The 19065-nt window shown below is 33.6% G+C and overlaps 1 protein-coding gene across 1 annotated transcript in view; it reads right to left on the bottom strand.

Moving 5' to 3' along the window:
- The window catches only part of MUC19 (mucin 19, oligomeric), a 160623-nt gene that overhangs the window by 132016 nt on the left and 9542 nt on the right, over nucleotides 1-19065 (bottom strand). Inside the window, 19 exon segments of the mRNA XM_078338154.1 lie at nucleotides 457-606; nucleotides 1599-1736; nucleotides 1901-1985; nucleotides 2644-2736; nucleotides 4645-4780; nucleotides 6224-6347; nucleotides 6819-6941; nucleotides 8240-8450; nucleotides 11262-11359; nucleotides 11558-11618; nucleotides 12129-12246; nucleotides 13034-13262; nucleotides 14273-14332; nucleotides 15345-15395; nucleotides 17154-17195; nucleotides 17284-17466; nucleotides 18280-18447; nucleotides 18534-18697; nucleotides 18839-19025. Of these exon segments, the coding sequence (XP_078194280.1) occupies nucleotides 457-606; nucleotides 1599-1736; nucleotides 1901-1985; nucleotides 2644-2736; nucleotides 4645-4780; nucleotides 6224-6347; nucleotides 6819-6941; nucleotides 8240-8450; nucleotides 11262-11359; nucleotides 11558-11618; nucleotides 12129-12246; nucleotides 13034-13262; nucleotides 14273-14332; nucleotides 15345-15395; nucleotides 17154-17195; nucleotides 17284-17466; nucleotides 18280-18447; nucleotides 18534-18697; nucleotides 18839-19025 (2421 nt within the window).

The raw sequence follows: 19065 nt of genomic DNA on the forward strand, positions 1-19065 counted from the left end.
CAAATTTAATTAATGCCTACATTGGGGCTTGGACAGCAATAGTTAGGACATCTGAACCTAGCTATAGCTCTATCATCAATCAGCTTCCCCAGTTTGAGTGAGTCTTGGTATTTCAACCAACATTTTTACAACTAAATTAAAGGAGGGAACAACTGAAAAACTAAATATTCCCCAAATCTCAAGTCTTGTTATTCTATAATTATGGTAAAAATTGTATAAGAAGGAAAAGAGTAAGTATAGAAAAAGAAACAAAGATGAATTCCCAGTGAAATCTTTATTTTGTAGAACTAACATCAGCCAGCCAGACTGCTCCTCTGTTGTGTCCTCTAAAATTCAGACAGTACAGCAAACACTAGCTAAAACCAGGATTATCTGATGTGTTCATATTATTACCAGAATAAGCACATACTTCCTAGCACCAAATATGTAATTATAGATTTTGATAATTAATATTACCTTTTTCTATACTGATACATGAAGAGGGGTTTCCTTTAGGACAGGACATCATTTCCCAAGAATTAGCAAATGCCTGAGATGTCTTCTCCAATATATTCTGACTTGACATGAAATCATCCTCGGCTTTGTTGTTATAGGAACCACAGAGTCCTGTATAAGAGCACACAACAAAGTTTCACATCTCACCTACTCGGTATCTTTGGAGTCTCATCCTCACTGCACATTCAGTTCTTTGCTCAAGTGAAAACCTGTAGAAGCTATCTGAGAATATGTTTTCATTAGCCTTTATACATTAAGTAAAATTTCGAGGCATTTCAGATTTCACTGAAATTCCCTTTCATTTGAATTCCAGGAGCACTGAAACACCATTTTCCATGAATACTGTGTTTTTCCTGTTTATCACTGTACTCTTACCTCTTTTGAGGAGCCAACAGAAAGAATGCTTCCAAGTAAGAACTTATGACTCACATTTGCATGATTTCAGTGTGGAGAGTAGAATCATGTTGAGTGCTATACGCCTTTTTTACCTGGACCCTTCTGACCTATGAGTTACATTTTTTCCTTTGTGTAAATAAGTTACCTTCTCAAGTAAATGTGATTACAAAAATTTCTACTGTTTATAAATTAATACTCTTTCTGGAATTTTCCATAATCTTTGTTTTGCTCAACATCCAAGGCTGTAGTTAGGAACTGATTTCTAAGACAGAAAACATCAGTGAAAGAAATGACCTTATGATTTCCCAGAAAGACAAGTAATGGTGTAGCTCTTATATGAACTGTGATTTTCCAAAGATTTATATCTACAGTATTTTCATTTATTCAACTACAGGTAAAAGCCTTCCTTAGTAGCACTAGCAAAGTAAAACATTAACACATATATTATCAAATTTCATTTAAATGACAGTCTTCATTTAAGATGTTTAAACTATTTAAATTGTTAAAATCTTTGAGGATATATTTTGTAATAAGTAAAGGCATCTTTATTAAGAAAATCAAGTTGGAATTATTTTACTACAATGTAGAAGGACAGATTAAGTCAAAATGGTTTACTGGTTTAATGTTACTAATTAAGAGACAATGAAAATTAGAATAAATGATGGTAATATTTCCTTGGGAAATAAATCTGTATCCACAGAACTTACCCACGGTGTCTGTGAATTGGTGGGGTGGCATAGAAACATATAATTGCATCACAGGAACAATTTGTATTTGTAGTTTTACATGAAAGTATGTTTCTACTTGAAGGTATGAGGAAGATGCATTGAAGATCTGTATTTTATCTGTTAAAATTATTATGAACATTAATAACAATGTGTTCAATAGTTTCTACTTTCTTAAAATAGTTTAATATTTTGATATCTGTTAAAAACTAGAAACATAATATCTTTAAAAATTAAATAAATGACTGCATCTTATACTTATTTTAAAATGTTATTAAACTTACCTGAATAGTAATAACCTTGATTTCCAATCTTGTCATTTGTGACTGTTCCATCACTGTTGAATATATATTTGTCAACTGGAACAGACTAATATTTAAAACACTTTGTTAGTTAATATTAATTTACAGTATTAAGTTTAATGTAATATACAAACCCCAATTTTTATGTCATAAAATGTTTAATGCCATTGGATTAATTTATAAATATCTAAAATACAGAATGTTTTAAAGCATTTTTAAGGCACATTTTGCTTCATTGTTTCTCATACCAACTCTGTGTAGCAGACTGTAAAGAAATCTTCATCCCCAATGTGTGAATGCAGACATGGAAACCCAAGATGGTAACTTGGGTATCCAAAGGTTTTAAACAGCTTGGAAAGGCCAAAGTCTAAACTACTTGTCCTCCCTTCCCATTTAAGTCTATTTCCCCTTATAATGTCAATTTCAAATAAAACTCTAAACAAATGTCAATGCCTTCCTTCATAAATGGTCTGCAAAGTTTAATGAACACATAAATTTGGTCTTTAATGAATATATTGATTGTATATCTATGGTAATTTTAATATACTTCAGAAACTTTGCAACTAGCCAGCTCCTCCAGAGACTTTATCAATTCTCTGTGCAATTTTACTTAAGCTTTTAGTGTACATAGTTAAGCTTCTCTTCTTCAACCTCAAAAATCCTGAATTTGTAAAATAAGTGATATGATTTAACTCTGTATAAACCTTAGGAAGCTGATTACTTACAGAACTCAAGAGAAGTGTAACACTATTTAGGCACGTTCCTGTCTGACCACTTGGGCATGGACGGAGCTCGACACTAATAGACCAATCTTCATTCTGTAAAAATTGCATTTCATTAAAACATTTATTAGAATGTCATTTAATGCTATTTATGGTATGCTTTACTATGTAATTCATTCATAATGCATGTTTGAATTTTAAATATGCACAATTCCTACTACAATCCAAGTGCTCTGAGAATAGAAACCTAGTTTGGCCCATAGTATAGCATCAGGACTGGCCAAGAGCTTTATAGATGGTCCAAGTATCTTGCATAAACTATATCCATGTAGTCTATCATTGACGGATTTTCATAGTCTTCATTTTTTAATTTTATCTTTACATTTTGTCTCCCCAAAGGAAATGTGCTGCCACATAAGGATTCTTAGGAATTAGCAGTAACATACTTTGCTGCTTCTCTGGACAGTTCACATGTCCTTTTAAATCTTATGTGAGAGGTATTTAATTTGTAAAACTGTAATATAAATTATATCAAACATGGACTTCCAGTTCTCATTTCAATGTCTGGTAATCTGTAATCTACAAGAAGCAAATGTTCCCTATGCTTTGTTATTTTTCCCTTTTACTTTCCCCATCCTGTATCCTAATGGATTTAGAGGAGCATAAAAAGAAAGAAAGACAGGCTGGGCACGATGGCTCATGCCTGTAATCCCGGCATTTTGGGAGGCAGAGGTGGACAGATCACCTGAGGTCAGAAGTTCAAGACCAGCCTGGCCAACATAGTGAAACTCAGTCTCTACTAAAAATACAAAACTTAGCTGGGTGTGGTGGTGGGCACCTGTAATCACAGCTATTCAGGAGGCTGAGGCAGGAGAATCCCTTGAACCTGTGAGGCAGAGGTTGCAGTGAGCAAAGATCACACTATTGCACTCCAGCCTGGGAGAAAACAGTGTAAGTGCATCTCAAAAAAAAAAAAAGAGAAGAAAAAGGAGAGGCAGATTATGTTGGCAGGCAATCAGGAAGCTTTATTTTGGAAGCGTGACTTTTAGTAGCAGCAACTACATTTTGTAGCTTAGAGGAAGTTAATCCACATTTTTCACTTCAGGATTCACAAATTCTGTTAATCTTCATTTCTTACCAGAAAGATTATATACAATCACTAATTCTCAGGTAGACTAGATCCCTAATACTTTGTAGCACAAACTACAAAATGGAATCACTCTTTATTAAAATTCAAATTCAAATTTTAGTACTGAAAAGAATTTAAATGTAAGAATAGCCTCTATCATAGTGGTACTATTGTGTTATAAAAACTAACAATAAATTTAAGAGAATAATGAAAGAGGAAGATTCTTCATGGAATGTAAAAGATTGTTTCATTTGAAGCAGTAGTGAACACACACAAAGGAAAGTAGGAGAATGAAATAATTTCCCAGTGTATTTAGATGATTATAAGAGATTATTTGTTGTGTTTTTTGGCAAGGAATTTCCAAGGAGGACAGGTAATATTAATTTAATACTCACAGGTAATATCATCAGTGCCAGTATGTGATAGAAAACATACTGAAATACATAACCAGTAATTGAAGGATTTTTTTTTTTAATTTCTTTTTTTTTTTGAGACAGAGTCTCCCTCGGTCACCAGGCTGGAGTGCAGCCTCATATTCTCGGATCACTGCAACCTCCGACTCCCTGGCTGAAGTGATTCTCCTGCCTCAGCCTCCCAAGTAGCTGGGATTACGGCATGCACCACCACACCTAGCTAATTTTTTTGTATTTTTAATAGAGAAGGGGTTTCACCATGTTGGTTGGGATGGTCTCGACCTCCTGACCTCGTGATCTGCCTGCCTCGGCCTCTCAAAGAGCTGGGATAACAGGCCTGAGCCACCGCGCATGGCCTATTTATTTAAATCGTAACTCAAGGTGAAGACTGTGTTTTAAACTGGTTGAGAAATAGTTTTGTTTGTATATCAGTTTCCTTAAATATTGCAGGCTATTACATACATGAATGGCCAGGAAGTGGCAGTTTCCAGGATGGTTGTACTTAACACCATCAAAGGTGGTAAAGGAACTTCCTTCCACCTTACATCTTCCAGGGCATAATGCTTCAGTGCAAGACCACTTTGCGTCTTGGCATGTGCTGTTGAAATGTAATAGTTATATTAAGGGTTATCAGTTGTGTTTTCTCTGCGGTGAAAATAAAATATCACACTAAAAGTTCATAACAAGTTAAGACATTTGGTTAAGCTTTATTTCCCACCCAACATCTCAGCACTGATAAAATGTCTCATTGATGGTGGTATCCTGATGTTTCAGAAGTCTTGATTAAATAATAACTTCTCATGAATTAAGCATATAAAACTTATAAGCTGGATTTCAGAGATTTGTTTAAATGGAGCACAGCTCATTATCAATATTAAAATACCTGCTACAAGCCACATTGTAGACATGTACCACACAATACGGTACAGAGACATAGAGTGAGCTTTTGAAATGTGTCTCGTCTAAATTGAGATCCACTATAAATGTAAAATACACACAGATTTTGAAGATTTATAAGAAAAAACATTGCAAAATCTCTCATTAACTTGATTTCATATTAACTTTATGTTTAAATGATAGTATTCTCAATATATTGCATTATATAAAATATATGACTAAAACTAATTTCACTTGTTTCTTATCTTTTAAAAATGTATGAAGTAAAAGATGATGAATAATATATGTAGATCATTTTTGCAGCCCACATTATATTTCTCTTGAACAGTACTGTTATAGACATTCAATAAATTATAACTACTGTTATTTCTAATTCTTAATACAAATTAAACTTATTAATACAACTATAATATAAATTAATATTAATATTATAACCAAAATAAAACATTTTCCATTTATAGAGAAAATAGGTTTTTTTTATTGAGCCAAGTTATGTCCCCAAGAAGACACAATACATTTCTAGAAAAGTATTTTGTAGTACTGCAGAAATGTAGAGCTTCAGAGAAAAGCCATAATGAAGAATGGGGAAATCTCAATGATCATTTTATTGTTGCAGAACTTGGAAGGAAGACTCAAGCTGAGTATTCACTTAATCATGAAATAATCTACAATAACTTTTGGTACATTAAAATTTACTGCTGAATAAATGTAATATTTATCTTCACCATCTAGCCACATACTAAAATTATTTGAAAAGTATTCAACTCTAACTGTACATTTGATTAAATATTCTTGGCATAATGAGCATTATTAATTATTATAACCAAAATCTTACACTGTACTTTGCTCTATATTTGCAACTACCAAGTGACAGTTTTAAACAGTGATTTACTATTTAAAACACTGTTCCTGTTAGTGAACATGATCTTTTAAAGGTACATGGAAAGATCATGTAGTTAATAATAAAAAAAAACACTGTGCCTTTCTAAAAGCAAAACATCAACAACACAGAAAATGCAGTGAGACTGCTTTTCATTTCTTAAAAGTTTATTTTAAGGGGGCATTTAGGAATTTCTTCAAATTAGATAAAAATATTGGTATTATTTCACCATCAATAATACATGAAGAAAAAGCACAGACATACCACTGAGAACCACAAGGACCTTCTCGGACTTCTCCTGCCTGATACACTTTTCCGTTGGATTCACAGGGACATTCAGCTTTTAATACACATTTTCCTTTCTCTCTAATGTCATCCAACAGATAATCTAGAACACATTGTATAAGGTTAACCACAAAACTCTACAAACATCAGTAAGTTGTCCAGCAGTGTGTTGTGAAATCACTCTTGAGATAGTTCTTTAAAGTGTAACATGCACTGAAAATGGTAACTTCTTATTAAAGCAATTACTCTGTTTGAGAACTAATAGGAGGATAGAAAACAATTTTCTGAGTCTGAGTTACTGCTATACAGTGCACAGTCCTACTGCACTCAATGTGGGACTAAAGCATATTCTGTGGAATACAGGAGTCCTCGGGTACTATAGAGATGGAAATATGCATTAGCGTTAAAATTTTTTCTAACCCTCCTCTGCAGTTTGCTGTGAGGATGGATTAGAAATAGTTAAATTGTTGGAATGTTGTGCTACAAATAAGACATCACTCTGACATGACTTGAGTCCCACTTTGGTTTTCACTTTTGTTCTGTTTCAGTGTAAATACTCTCATAGGTGTACTACCTTCTGGGCAGGTGCAGCCGCTCACACATTCACTGTCTTGAAAAGGAGCCACATTAGAACAAGTTGCAGGATTGGAGGGTCCACATTCTTTGTAGATATGCTGTTCTGGACATATTTGTGTTTCTGGAGAAATAGAGAAATACGTATACACCGATATTAGAAGAAAGTAAGTATAATGAATACCCACACTTCTAAGGAGGAGCTTTTCGTTTTTTTTTTGTTGTTTTTTTTTTTTTGAGACAGTCTCACTCCGTCACCAAGTGCCAGGCTGGAGTGCAGTGGTGTGACCTTGGCTCACTGCAACCTCCGCCTCCCAGGTTCAAGCAATTCTCCTGCCTCAACCTTCTGAATAGCTGGGACTATAGGTGCATGCCACCACGCCCAGCTAATTTTTTTTGTATTTTTAGTAGAGACGAGGTTTCCCCATGTTGGCCAGGATGGTCTGGATCTCTTGACCTCGTGATCCGCCTGCCTCGGCCTCCCAAAGTGCTGGGATTACAGGCATGAGCCACCACTCCCAGCCAGGAGGAGCTTTTCAAATGGCAGTCCTTGAGTCTGATTTACAAGGTAGAAGTTGGTCTTTAAAGATATTCAATACAACTAAATTATGCCAAATTTTGTGTATTATTTTATGATACAATATTTAATTTGGAGGAAATATATGTTGTCTACAATTTCATTTATATTCTACTTGATTATGAGGATTGACCTAAGCATATGTAGAAAGTATGTTTGTATGAAACTCATATTTAGGTTTTATTAATCTTTTTGAAAGAAAATGATGGTACTAGTCAGTATACATTTGATCAATTGTCCAGTTAGTTTTTACAGAATTTACTCGTGGTCTTCCATGACTTTTACTGATTGTAATGAGTACAATGTTTTAAATTAAGATCTTAACACAAAGCACTGCAACTTGAAGTGAGTCATGTCACCTAAACGAACCTTTCCTCATAAGTACATGTGACAAACAAGACTTCACCCTCTTGGCCGGGCCCGGTGGCTCACTCCTGTAATCCCAGCACTTTGGGAGTCCAAGGCAGGTGGATCATGAGGTCAAGAGATCGAGACTATCCTGGCCAACATGGTGAAATCTTGTCTCTACTAAAAAATACAAAAATTAGCTGGGCGTGTGGCGTGCACCTGTAGTACCAGCTACTCGGGAGGCTGAGGCAGGAGAATTGCTTGAACCCAGGAGGCGGAAGTTGCAGTGAGCGGAGATTGTGCCACTGTACTCCAGCCTGGCACCTGGTAACAGAGCCAAGACTCCATCACAAAAAAAAAAAAAAAAATACTTCACCCTCTCTAAGATCCCCTTCCAGGACTTAGAATCATTTGAGATTTCTTTGCAATACAGCTTAACTTTAAAGTACTGTAGAAACTTAAAGAGATGTAGCCTACAGTGAAGGTTAAAAACCTACCACAAGCCACATCGTAATCACTTCTCCAGGATTCAAAGGTGCCAGGACCATCTGAGGCACAAAGACGGGACAGTTCTGAATACGTGTCACATGTAGATGTTTTATCTCTAGTTTGACAGTATTCATCAATGCAGATCATTTTGTAGTCATTGGATAGAGCAGCAACCTTTCCACATTTCTCAAAGTAGGTTCCAATAATTTTGTTACAGTACTACAAAATAAAGCATATTTTATTAAAATAGGCAATAAAAATAAGAAAAATGGACAATAAAGTGAATTTTTTAAAGGGTAAGTACAGAAGGCTTTTTTTTTGCTTCTTTTTTGCATCATATCCTGTAGCTTTGACAAATAGAGTTCTTGGATGTTGTTTGAAATAGAGCTTTTTGAAGTATTACATTTGGTAAAATGACTCCTAAATGAATACTATTGGATTCTTGGCATTTTGGATTGTTGTATAATGGCATTGGTTGAAATAGAGGTGTTTGAAGTATTATATCTGGTAAAGTGATTCCTAAAAGAATATTTCTGGATACTTGGCATCTTGGATTGCTATGTAATGACTTAATATTACTGTACTTAAACTTATCCAAACTGTCTTTAAAGGTGACATGAATTTTAGAACTAGAAAAAACGGAAGGGTTGAGAAGAAGAGAGACTGAGTAATGCCTAAGATTGGGATGGTACCTGATGGAATACCATAATAGACAGAAGGGATATTGTCGTTTTAACTGTTAACCTGCTTATATTTTATGATCAAATAGATGACCATAAACTAAATTGACTCTGTCTTTTCTTAGTCAGAGTCATGTGTATTTGCTCTGGAAACGACATATTTGTTCTGTTTCAGTAAAGGAAGTAGAGATATATATTATTGAATGAAGAAAAAAAAACGTCAAATTTAAACATAGTTCAGCCACCATACAGCTGTTTTCTATTTTAACTATTTGTTTTTAGAGAAACAAAATCTACTGTTGAACAAATGTACAATTTGTATCAAGTAGGCTGGAGGCAGGTTGACAACATTCTCCAAGTGAGGAATAAAATTAAGTGAAATAAAAATCTTCAAATATTACTTTTTCATCTATTATTTTTATACATTTTTCTCACTAGATGAGAGATTTCTCTAGAGCAAGAAATATGATTTTTTATGTTCTGGACTTAACACAATATCTTGTACATAAGTTGGTCCTTAGTAAATATGCATTGTTTTGAACATAAATTTACGTAATCATTTAACTACTGTTTTTGAGTAACAAGGAATGTTTTCAACATATTATGCAACTACCACAATACATAATTTTTGTTATCATGGAACTCTTAATTTTATAGGGAACACATGAGAAAAACTTGGGCAATTTTTATAGATGTTATCTCATTATCAGTACCAATGAGAGCCATAAGGTAACAAAAGAAAGAGAAACCAATTCCAACTGCAAAAATCAAGGAAGATTTCACAATGAAGATGATAGATGATCTTGTGTAATGCCACGGTGTAATTTGCTTTGTGTGAAGATGACAGGATGGTTATGACTGCAACACCCTCTTTCAGTAAAAAAAAAAAAAAAAAAAAAAAATCTTATCGATACTATCCACACATCTCTTGATCTTAAGAATTCTATTCTAATTGAAATAGGAATGAGTGAACATTCGTTAAGTCACCAAATGGATGCAATCAAAATCAACATAATTACATAACTGCAGAAAATTCACGGAGTAAAAGATAACTATTTGTAAATGTTGTTGTTAAAATATTATTCATAACTTTCTCAAAAAGAAAGCCAAAGATATGAGGAATGACAATTCAGACTGGACATCTGGGGCAAAAGTAAGGGAGTGGGACATAGTACATGGATTTCAAGCTGTAAGAAAGGAATCGAGTCAGTATCCATTAAGAGATGATAGTGGAAAGGTGAAGCATGTCAGTTTACATACAGACAAACTAAAACACCGTGCAAAGGAAATTGTAATCATTGCATTAATATATGGTAAATATCATAGTGTTTTGGGGGGATTATTTTGGCATGTACCACTAGACTAAAGCTGAAAAATATAGGAACATTGGAAAGGAAGTAGCTGCAGAATTCTAAGAAGAAAATACGAGTGCTCAGAAGAATATGGAAACAAGGGCTTAAACTGGAACCAAGGGCTACAAAGCCAGGGTAATAAAAACAGCATAAAATGGCATAAATACAGACACGTAGACCAGTGAACAGAATAGAGAGCCCAGAAATAAATCCAAATATACACTGTCAATTATTTTTGAAAAAGGCACCAAAAAGACACACTGGGAGAAAGGATGTGTTCTTTATTAAATGGTGCTGGAAAAACTGGTTTTCCATATGTAAAAGAATAAAATTAAAGTCACATATCATACCATACATAAATGTCAATTCAAAATTAATCAAAGACCTAAATTTAAGACCAGAAAATATAAAATGTCAAAAGAAATATAGAGGAAAAGTTTTGGACATTGGCCTTGGCAGTGATGTTTTGGGTATCACACCAAAAGCTCAGGCCACAAAAGCAAAAATAAACAAGTGGGACTGCATCAAACAGTACTTCTGCATAGCAATGAAATGATTAATAAAGTTAAAGGGTAGCCTGAAAATTGGGGGGAAATTGCCATCCATGTATCTTAATCTGATTGGGGGATAATATCCAAAATTTATAAAGAACATATAAAACTCAAAAGTGGAAAAAGAAAGAACCCAATTAAAAAATCGGCAAAACACTTAAACACACATTTTTCAAAAGAAGACATACAAATGTCTGACAGGAATATGAAAGGTGCTCAGGATCATTAATCATCCGGGAAATGCAGATCAAAACCATCAAGAGCTATCACCTCACACCTGTTAGAACGGCTACTATCAAAAAGTTAAAAGATGCTAGACAAACACATGCCAGACAAACATATATACGTGTTGTGTACCCTAAATGTAAACAATACAATTTATTTTAAAAAAGAAACCAAGGGAACTATTGCTAGAATTTGCCACACAAGGAAATATAAGTTTCTTGCCTGTATTCCATCTTCACAAACTTCATAGCTTTTACCAACAGCACTGGGACAATCACCGGGAATTTTACTATTGGCAATGTGTTCGGTAATATCTTGCCCTTAAAAAGAAAGCATTATTTATTTTAAGTTATTCTTTTTATGTGTGCATTATTTTCAAGCTACATATGGACTTGGCAATGTAAATTTTTTATTTTAACAAGTTCTCATTCTTATAAAAGGCAAATTATTATGTTTATTTTCGTTTCTAATTTTATTTTGGAAAGCAAGTTCTTAAACACGATACATTGGAATCTTACCTGGAGTGCTGTTGAAGTTACCACAAAGACCACAAGTTGGATACTGCTTGTGAAGAGTTAGCTTTAAAAAAAAAATTACATGTATATGTTCATGAAATATTAAACATCTTAAAATGTATTCAAACCAAAAGGCTGTGCCTCCTCAAATTCAATTATATATAAGTTAGTTACTTAGAGATTTTAAAGGTCTTTTCTTAAGGACCTGGCTCTGGAATTTGAAATAGTTCCTGACTCTACCATTTACTATATGTCTTCAAAAAGAGTATTTGCTGCAAAAGTAATTGCAGTATTTGCCATTTAAAAGTAATGGTCAAAAGCATAATTACTTTTGCACCAACCTAATAAGTTTTCTTACTCTGCATTTCCTGAGTTTCATCATCTGTAAAATATGATTAGTAATAGTATGTACATTAAGATATTTTTGAATATTAAATGAGACCATGCTTAGTATAGTGATGATAGAGATTTCTCAATAAACCTTAGCTCTTACTTCCCTTATAATGTATTGTTTTTATAACTTAACTAAAAGACAAACAGCACAGGATTACAAGAAAATCATAGTTAGACTTACTGAGAGTTTGTTATTTTTGTCCCACATTAAAGTCAGGATTCCTCTACGGCTATTCAGAACATTATATTCTCCAAATTTTTTAATGTGAATCAACTTATTGTTATATGGTATCTGGACACTGAAAAGTACAAAATACAAGTATATGTAAAAAGGTAAGAATCATACTATTATAATATGTGTTCTGATAACTCATGTCACACAACAATTTAGTATCTTATAGATATAATTATTGCTGGTAAATATTAAAGTTTTCTTATCAATTCAAAAAAAGAGAAAGAATGTCTTTTTTGAATATCAGATGAACTTCTAAAAAACAAGTAATAGATCCTTGGGGCTTTAGAAAAATTAACAAGATGACACTGGTTCAGTGTCAGAAAAAAAATGACCAAATAACTTGAAATGTTCACAAGTAGAATATCATGCCTCATTTTCTTATCCTGGAAAGTATTCAAATATGCCATCCCTTCCAAATCCGAATTGTTCCCTCTAAAAATCAAGGACTGCAATTTTTACTCTCTTCAATTTCTAATTTATAAATTCTCAAATTTATGTTGGTGTTAAACTTGCAAATGACAACTGACATATCCTGAAATATTCAACAAAAATATTCAGTTTTGTTGAATACACATTTTTCCCACAATATAGATAGTCAATATAGTCAAACAACAAATTTTTTTCCATCTTGTTATAGGAATAAATATAATGTCTTAAAATCCCAAATATGGCAAAGTCTTACACATTTTATCAATCTCTTGGCCAATAATCAATTACAAATATTATTATGAGCATCAAAATAGGAAGTAAGTACCATCTCCCTTTTTATCTTTTTCTTTTCCTTTTTCTTTTTTTGCTCAGTTTACTTAAAATAATTTTATATCATTTACCCAAAACATTATGGTATTTACCTTTCTCCATGAACTAAAATAGTGTCACCGAAAATAGAGATGTCATTATTGTCAATGAGAACTGTTATTTTTTCAATCTCACTATCCTTGTTTCGTTTGATCTCAATATTGAAATCTCCTCCAGATTCAACACAGTGACGACAGAAAGTGTACGGGCATGAAGATTCAAAGGAAAAGATGCGGCCATTGAAAGATTTATATGCTCCTTTGCTCCAGGTAGACGCTTCACCTACAAAATATTAGAGAAACATGTACATAATTATTTAGAACAATTAGCATGTCTTCTAGATCTGTTTTAAAGCATTTTTGTCCTAAGAGAAATAAAATCAAATAAAATCAATGAAAGGTTCAATTCTCATAGCCACCACATAAATCAGTGTTTGCTTTCTTTCACCACTGCAAAGATTCACTAAAACTAGTACATGAGTACTTCTTTAGAATTCCCTAAGTTGGCTATTCTGGCTAAAACAAAGCAAGACTAAAAATACCTTGTCTCCCATAGGAAAGCAAAACTTGTCTCTAATACGGGAAGGAATATATGGAGGGAAATGGTGGTTTGTATGCTTTCTTGCTTTGCTTATTTTAGAGATGGTTTTTCTAAGTCTGAATGAGGTCCCATTTATAGCGAATGAAGGTAATAATTATATCATTTATCTCTCTACATATAAATCTATATATATATGGATATGTATGGATGTATGCATGTGTGTGTGTATGTGTGTGTGTGTGTGTGTGTGTGTGTGTGTGTATACATGATTCCCTCCAGGGAAAAAAATGGTATGAATATTATATCACTCAAACATACAGTGATTAAACAGACAGATGTTGGGGACATTTTTCAAACTAGTTTCAGGCTAAGCACAGTGGCTTATGCCCATCATTTCAGCATTTTGGAAAGCTGAGTTGGGAGGATCATTTGAGACCAGGAGTTCAAGACCTGACTAAGCAACATAGCAAGACTCCACTCCTACCAAGAAAAAGAAATATCCCAGTCATGGTGGTGACTTCTCATAGTCTCAGCTACCCAGGAGGCTAAGGCAGGGGATTGCTTGAGCCCAGGAGTCAAAGGTTATAGTGAGCTATGATTTCACCACTGCACTCCCGCCTGGATGACAAAGTTAGACTTTGTCAATAAATAAATAAAACTAGTTTCAGATCTTGTGAATTTGATTCTGTGACCTCATTAGGTACTTGCTTTTGCATAAATATATGGATGAATATCACAACCATTTTACTTACCAATAATTGCACTTGTTTCTGAGTATTTTGGAGTTGCTTCTGGAATATGGGATCCTTTTCCTATTCAACACAATGCATAGATTATTTTAATGTTAAGACATATATTCATTCTAAATATGTAAGATATTGAAACTTCTACCTGGGAACTTAAAAGTTGGTATTGAAGGCCATCAACGAATTTTTTATTCTGTATATTATATAACATATATAAGATATACCTTTGTGAGAGCTGGGACTTGCCAAAGTCACATACATGATTATCTCTGCAGTTCTTATTTTTTCAGTATGTTCACAAATCATTAAGAGCTTATGCATTTGGGATCCTGTACAATTACTAATTTGTGCTGCACCCCTTACAGAAATATTTTTTCAACTTTAGAAATAAAATATTGCATGCTCATTTTTATCAGAAGGCATGGCACAAATAAGACTGAGGTACATTCGAGTCAATCAGCCTATTATCTAATACTAACAATTTAATTATCTGTATATGAGGAAAATTTATTTCTCCCATTCACAGGGAAAAATCTGTATACTTTGAAACTTTACATTTATTATGATTGTTTATATTTAATGAAACTTTATGTAACCAAGTAAATTTATATTCAGCCTAAGGTAAGGCCTAAAAGTAAGCAACAACAACAAAAGTGGATATTTTGATAGAATTATAAAATCTTTTTCAAAATGCTCTTTACCTATCTTGAAGCTTCTTCTCTTTACTACAAGTTGTCTTTACTCAGACTGAGTAGAAACAGTTTGAACTCCTAATTTATTTATAAAGGAATTTTAACAATAGTATGTCTAAAATAGTAAAAGAGCTTTAATATATTTTATTCAAATTCCCTTAAAATGTGATTTAATCTCTCTTATTCGTAAAATTATTTCAAATACTTAGTTGATCATCTAAACTTTAGTATCCAAAGAGAAGCAGCACTTAAGAGCTCAATATAAGAAACAATAATATCAAGTCCTAGTAAAGCAATAATCAGCAGAACATCACAACATTTTAAGCACATGTTTATGTGTGTATATGTGTATCTTTTTAAACACCCAAAAGCATAAATCAAATTACCTGGAGTATTGAGTGGTTCAGACGTACTGTATTCAGATGAACTGGTGACACCTATTTTAATACAAAAGGATTAGGCTATTTTATGTGTATTATTTTACTTGGTAAAGTAATTTTTAAAGAGAATCTGATGGGTAGACCATAGATCCTAGTCCAGCAATGCTAATGCTAGCAGACTAAGACTATGTAAAGCTGTAGAAGAAAAAAAAAAATCAACTCAAAAACCTGCTGGGGTAAGAAAATTAAATGCCTTGCCTCTAAATTAACTGACAGCAAATCAATTTTTGTTTTCTAGGTCATTTGTCTTAAAACTTATCATAGGTAAAAGAAAAAGGCTCAGTAGACAGGGCTCTGGGTCTCCTATCTCACTGTCAACCAAACTTTCTCATTCTGAATTGTTTTAGTGTTAGGAAACCTAGGAACTATTTCAAGAGGTCAACTGAACAAAAGATTCTGCATGCACAGAAACTATTAATATGAAAACCACTAATCTAAATCAACTGACACCTTCATTAATGTCAAGAGATTCAGACTTCTCATTGCAAAGCCACTAGATTGACTGTCATTATATACACTACCAAAAGTAACACTACTTAGTAAAGTCTATCTCACGTGGAAAAATCAAAGCAGTTAAAATCTGACATCCAAATAGCAAAAAAAATATTTCTCAAATCAGCAACCACTCCACACTGGAAACATTAGACATAATTATCTGAATACACTTCTCAGGAAGAAAACCTAATTTGAATACCTGAGCTGATGGCAGCCTGTCTAGAGTTCAGAAATTAGGTGTCTTTTAAATCATTTGTACCAACTGTGATTAAACAAAATCAGTGCCAATAATGAATGACTTCAAATTTCTCAGTTCCATGGAAGAGTTGACTTCAAAATTGATGTCCAAAGATTAAGAACAACCAAAAGTAAAATTATTATTTCTGTATGACCAGGCCTTTCTTGGAACAAATTAACTGATAGTCACTCCTGTATCTGGTCAACCATTACTACATTACACTATATCTCTTTCTAATTATATTTCACTTGTTTAGAAAAAAGATATTAATCCTAAAGTTGAATTCTAAAGATGAATCCTGAATACTTTCCAGAACTTCCATTGGCTGGAAGTGAGCCACTGCCCCCAGTTCTATTGTCATCTATTCTAGTGGTTCCCAAGATTTTCCAGCCCTGATACAGCATCAAAACAGTTTCTGCATCAATAATACATATTAATTTAACAATGTGTACTACAAATTTCAAGGCTATGCAATCAATTGTTTTCATTAAGTGGAGATATTAAATTTTATGAGGATTACAAAATGGATGCAAGGCTTACTCTTCGCAGCAATGGGCTTGCAAAGAAAACTAAAGTCACCAAGTTCAGATTCAGGATACAAAGTTTGAGCCCAACAGTTCAGCTGCTAGTTTAACTATCTCTACAACTGACTCCAAATCAATTTTGCATAAAGGCAACAAAAAGAATTCCACGTTGATATATTCGCAGCCATGAACCAGTTCCACCTCTTATGCCAACAAATGTTAATCATTTGCCTGATCATATCTAAACATATTTCAACATTTGAGAATGCAGACTTGCTTTTTAAATTACTATTAATAATGATTCTAATTTTTACTGTTATTTTAAGATGTATCTTAGAATTCTGATTTTCTGATCATCAGAAATCTCAACGCCTATGCCATAGGAATGAGACCTAGTCACATTATTTCCATTATCACAGATACCTGTACCACTAAGGCCAGTTTCACCAAATTCATTTAGTCCAGAAGCACCAACACCAAGTCCATCTGCATCGTTACTTTCTCCATCACTTCCAGAACCAGAAGACCAAGTGTTTCCTCCTAATGGAAAATCAAAATGTAAATAAAAGAAATAAAGAGGAAAGAAATTAATTGGAATTTCTTGGAAATAGAGTTCAGGTTAGGATACCTGAGTCATTGACATCAGATCCAGGACTCAAGTTTCCAGCCTTAGCAGGTTCACTGCTTCTCTTTCTATTCCCACCAGTTTTACTGACTTTAAATCCATGTTGATCAGATGACCCCAATTTGACTTCTGAATCTTCAGAGATACCACCAGAATATTCAAACTTATTTCTTGCACTTGAACCACCTGTTGAATACAAAATATGGTCACTAGAATTACTTTCAATGCATACCATGATTCAGAATTGTTCCATGCACAGAAAGTAACTATCAGTACCTCGAACTATAGCCTCTAGAACTATCTACTCCATTTCCATCAAAAGTTTTACTACTATTGCCATTGTCGCCAGATTGATTTAAACCAGAGTCTCTAAAGTTAAATTCAGCTCCAACCTTCATTTCTCCAAGTCCAAATTCAAATAACCAGGACTTTCCCACTGGTGAAGAAATAAAATGTTAATAAAATAATGGATGAAAGGTTGAAATCATTTTAGATTTCATCAGAGCAGAGTACAGGACTAAAGCATCTGAGCCACTGTCATCAGACCCACTGCTGCTCTGCTCATTCCAACCAGACAATTTCTTTCTAATCCCTTTTGACCAAATTTCTCTGAATCAAAGCCTAAATTTTCTGATATATCACACAAAAAATATCCCTTTTTATTGCACTGGTACCAATTACATGATAGAAAATGATTATCATAGAATGTATTTCAATAAGTTAATTATTCAAATTTTTATGCAAAGACATTAAATAACAATACCTAAGCCACTGGAACTAGATGCTCAAGTAACTTTTATTCCATTTTCACTAAGGTTATTATCACCAAATTTCCCTGAACCAGAACACCTAAAATCAAATCCAGCTCTAACTTTTTTTCCTCCAAGTCCAAATTAGAGACTCAAGTATTCCCACTAACAGAAAAATCAAAATATTTTAAAATAAATTAATATTTGGAATTCAGTTGTATGTCTCAGGAATGGAAACTGACTAGAATACCTGAGCTACTGGCATCAGATCCAGAACCTTTGGATACACTGCCACTCATTCCATTTCCTCCAGTTTCCCTGATTCCAAATCCCTCTTGGCCAGAATCCCATAAATTGGATATCAAATTTCGAGAGCCACCACCAACAAATTGTTTCTCACTTCTTAAACTGGTATCACCTGCAGAATATAAAATAAATGTCACGATATATTAAAAACATTTTATGATTCAAATGTTTTTATTCATAAAAGTCAGATATTAATACCTAGATCAATGGAAATAGATGCTCCAGAACTACTCATTTGATCTCCTTCAACTGTTTTGCTAATAATGCCACTGTCACGAAATGAACTCGAATCAGAAACTTCAAAACTAAATGCGGCATCACCTTTCCCTGCTCCGAGTTTCAAACCAGAATAACCAGTTCCATTAATGGAAAAATCAAAACATTACTAAAGTTAATATTAATTAATTAACCTCTTTGCTGTTAAATATCAAAATAAAAGTATTTTAACTAATTAATTAATTGAAACAATCTAAAATGTTTAGGAATGAGTCTTAGTTGGAATGACTGAGCTAGCCGCATCAGATCCAAAGACTATGGTTTCACCCCCAGCAGGTCCACTGCCTCTAGTTTCACTCCCATCAGCTCTACCAACTTCTAATCCCTTTTCATCAGAGGTCCCCAAACCAAATCCCACATTCAAAGAGGCACCACTGCTACTAAAGCCAGCACCAAGTCTTGTGTTGGTGCTATCTGCTGAAAAAAATAAAAGAAAGAAAGAAAAAAAATCATT

Source organism: Callithrix jacchus, chromosome 9, assembly GCF_049354715.1.
Source record: "Callithrix jacchus isolate 240 chromosome 9, calJac240_pri, whole genome shotgun sequence".
In the NCBI taxonomy this organism is placed as follows: Eukaryota; Metazoa; Chordata; class Mammalia; order Primates; family Cebidae; genus Callithrix; species Callithrix jacchus.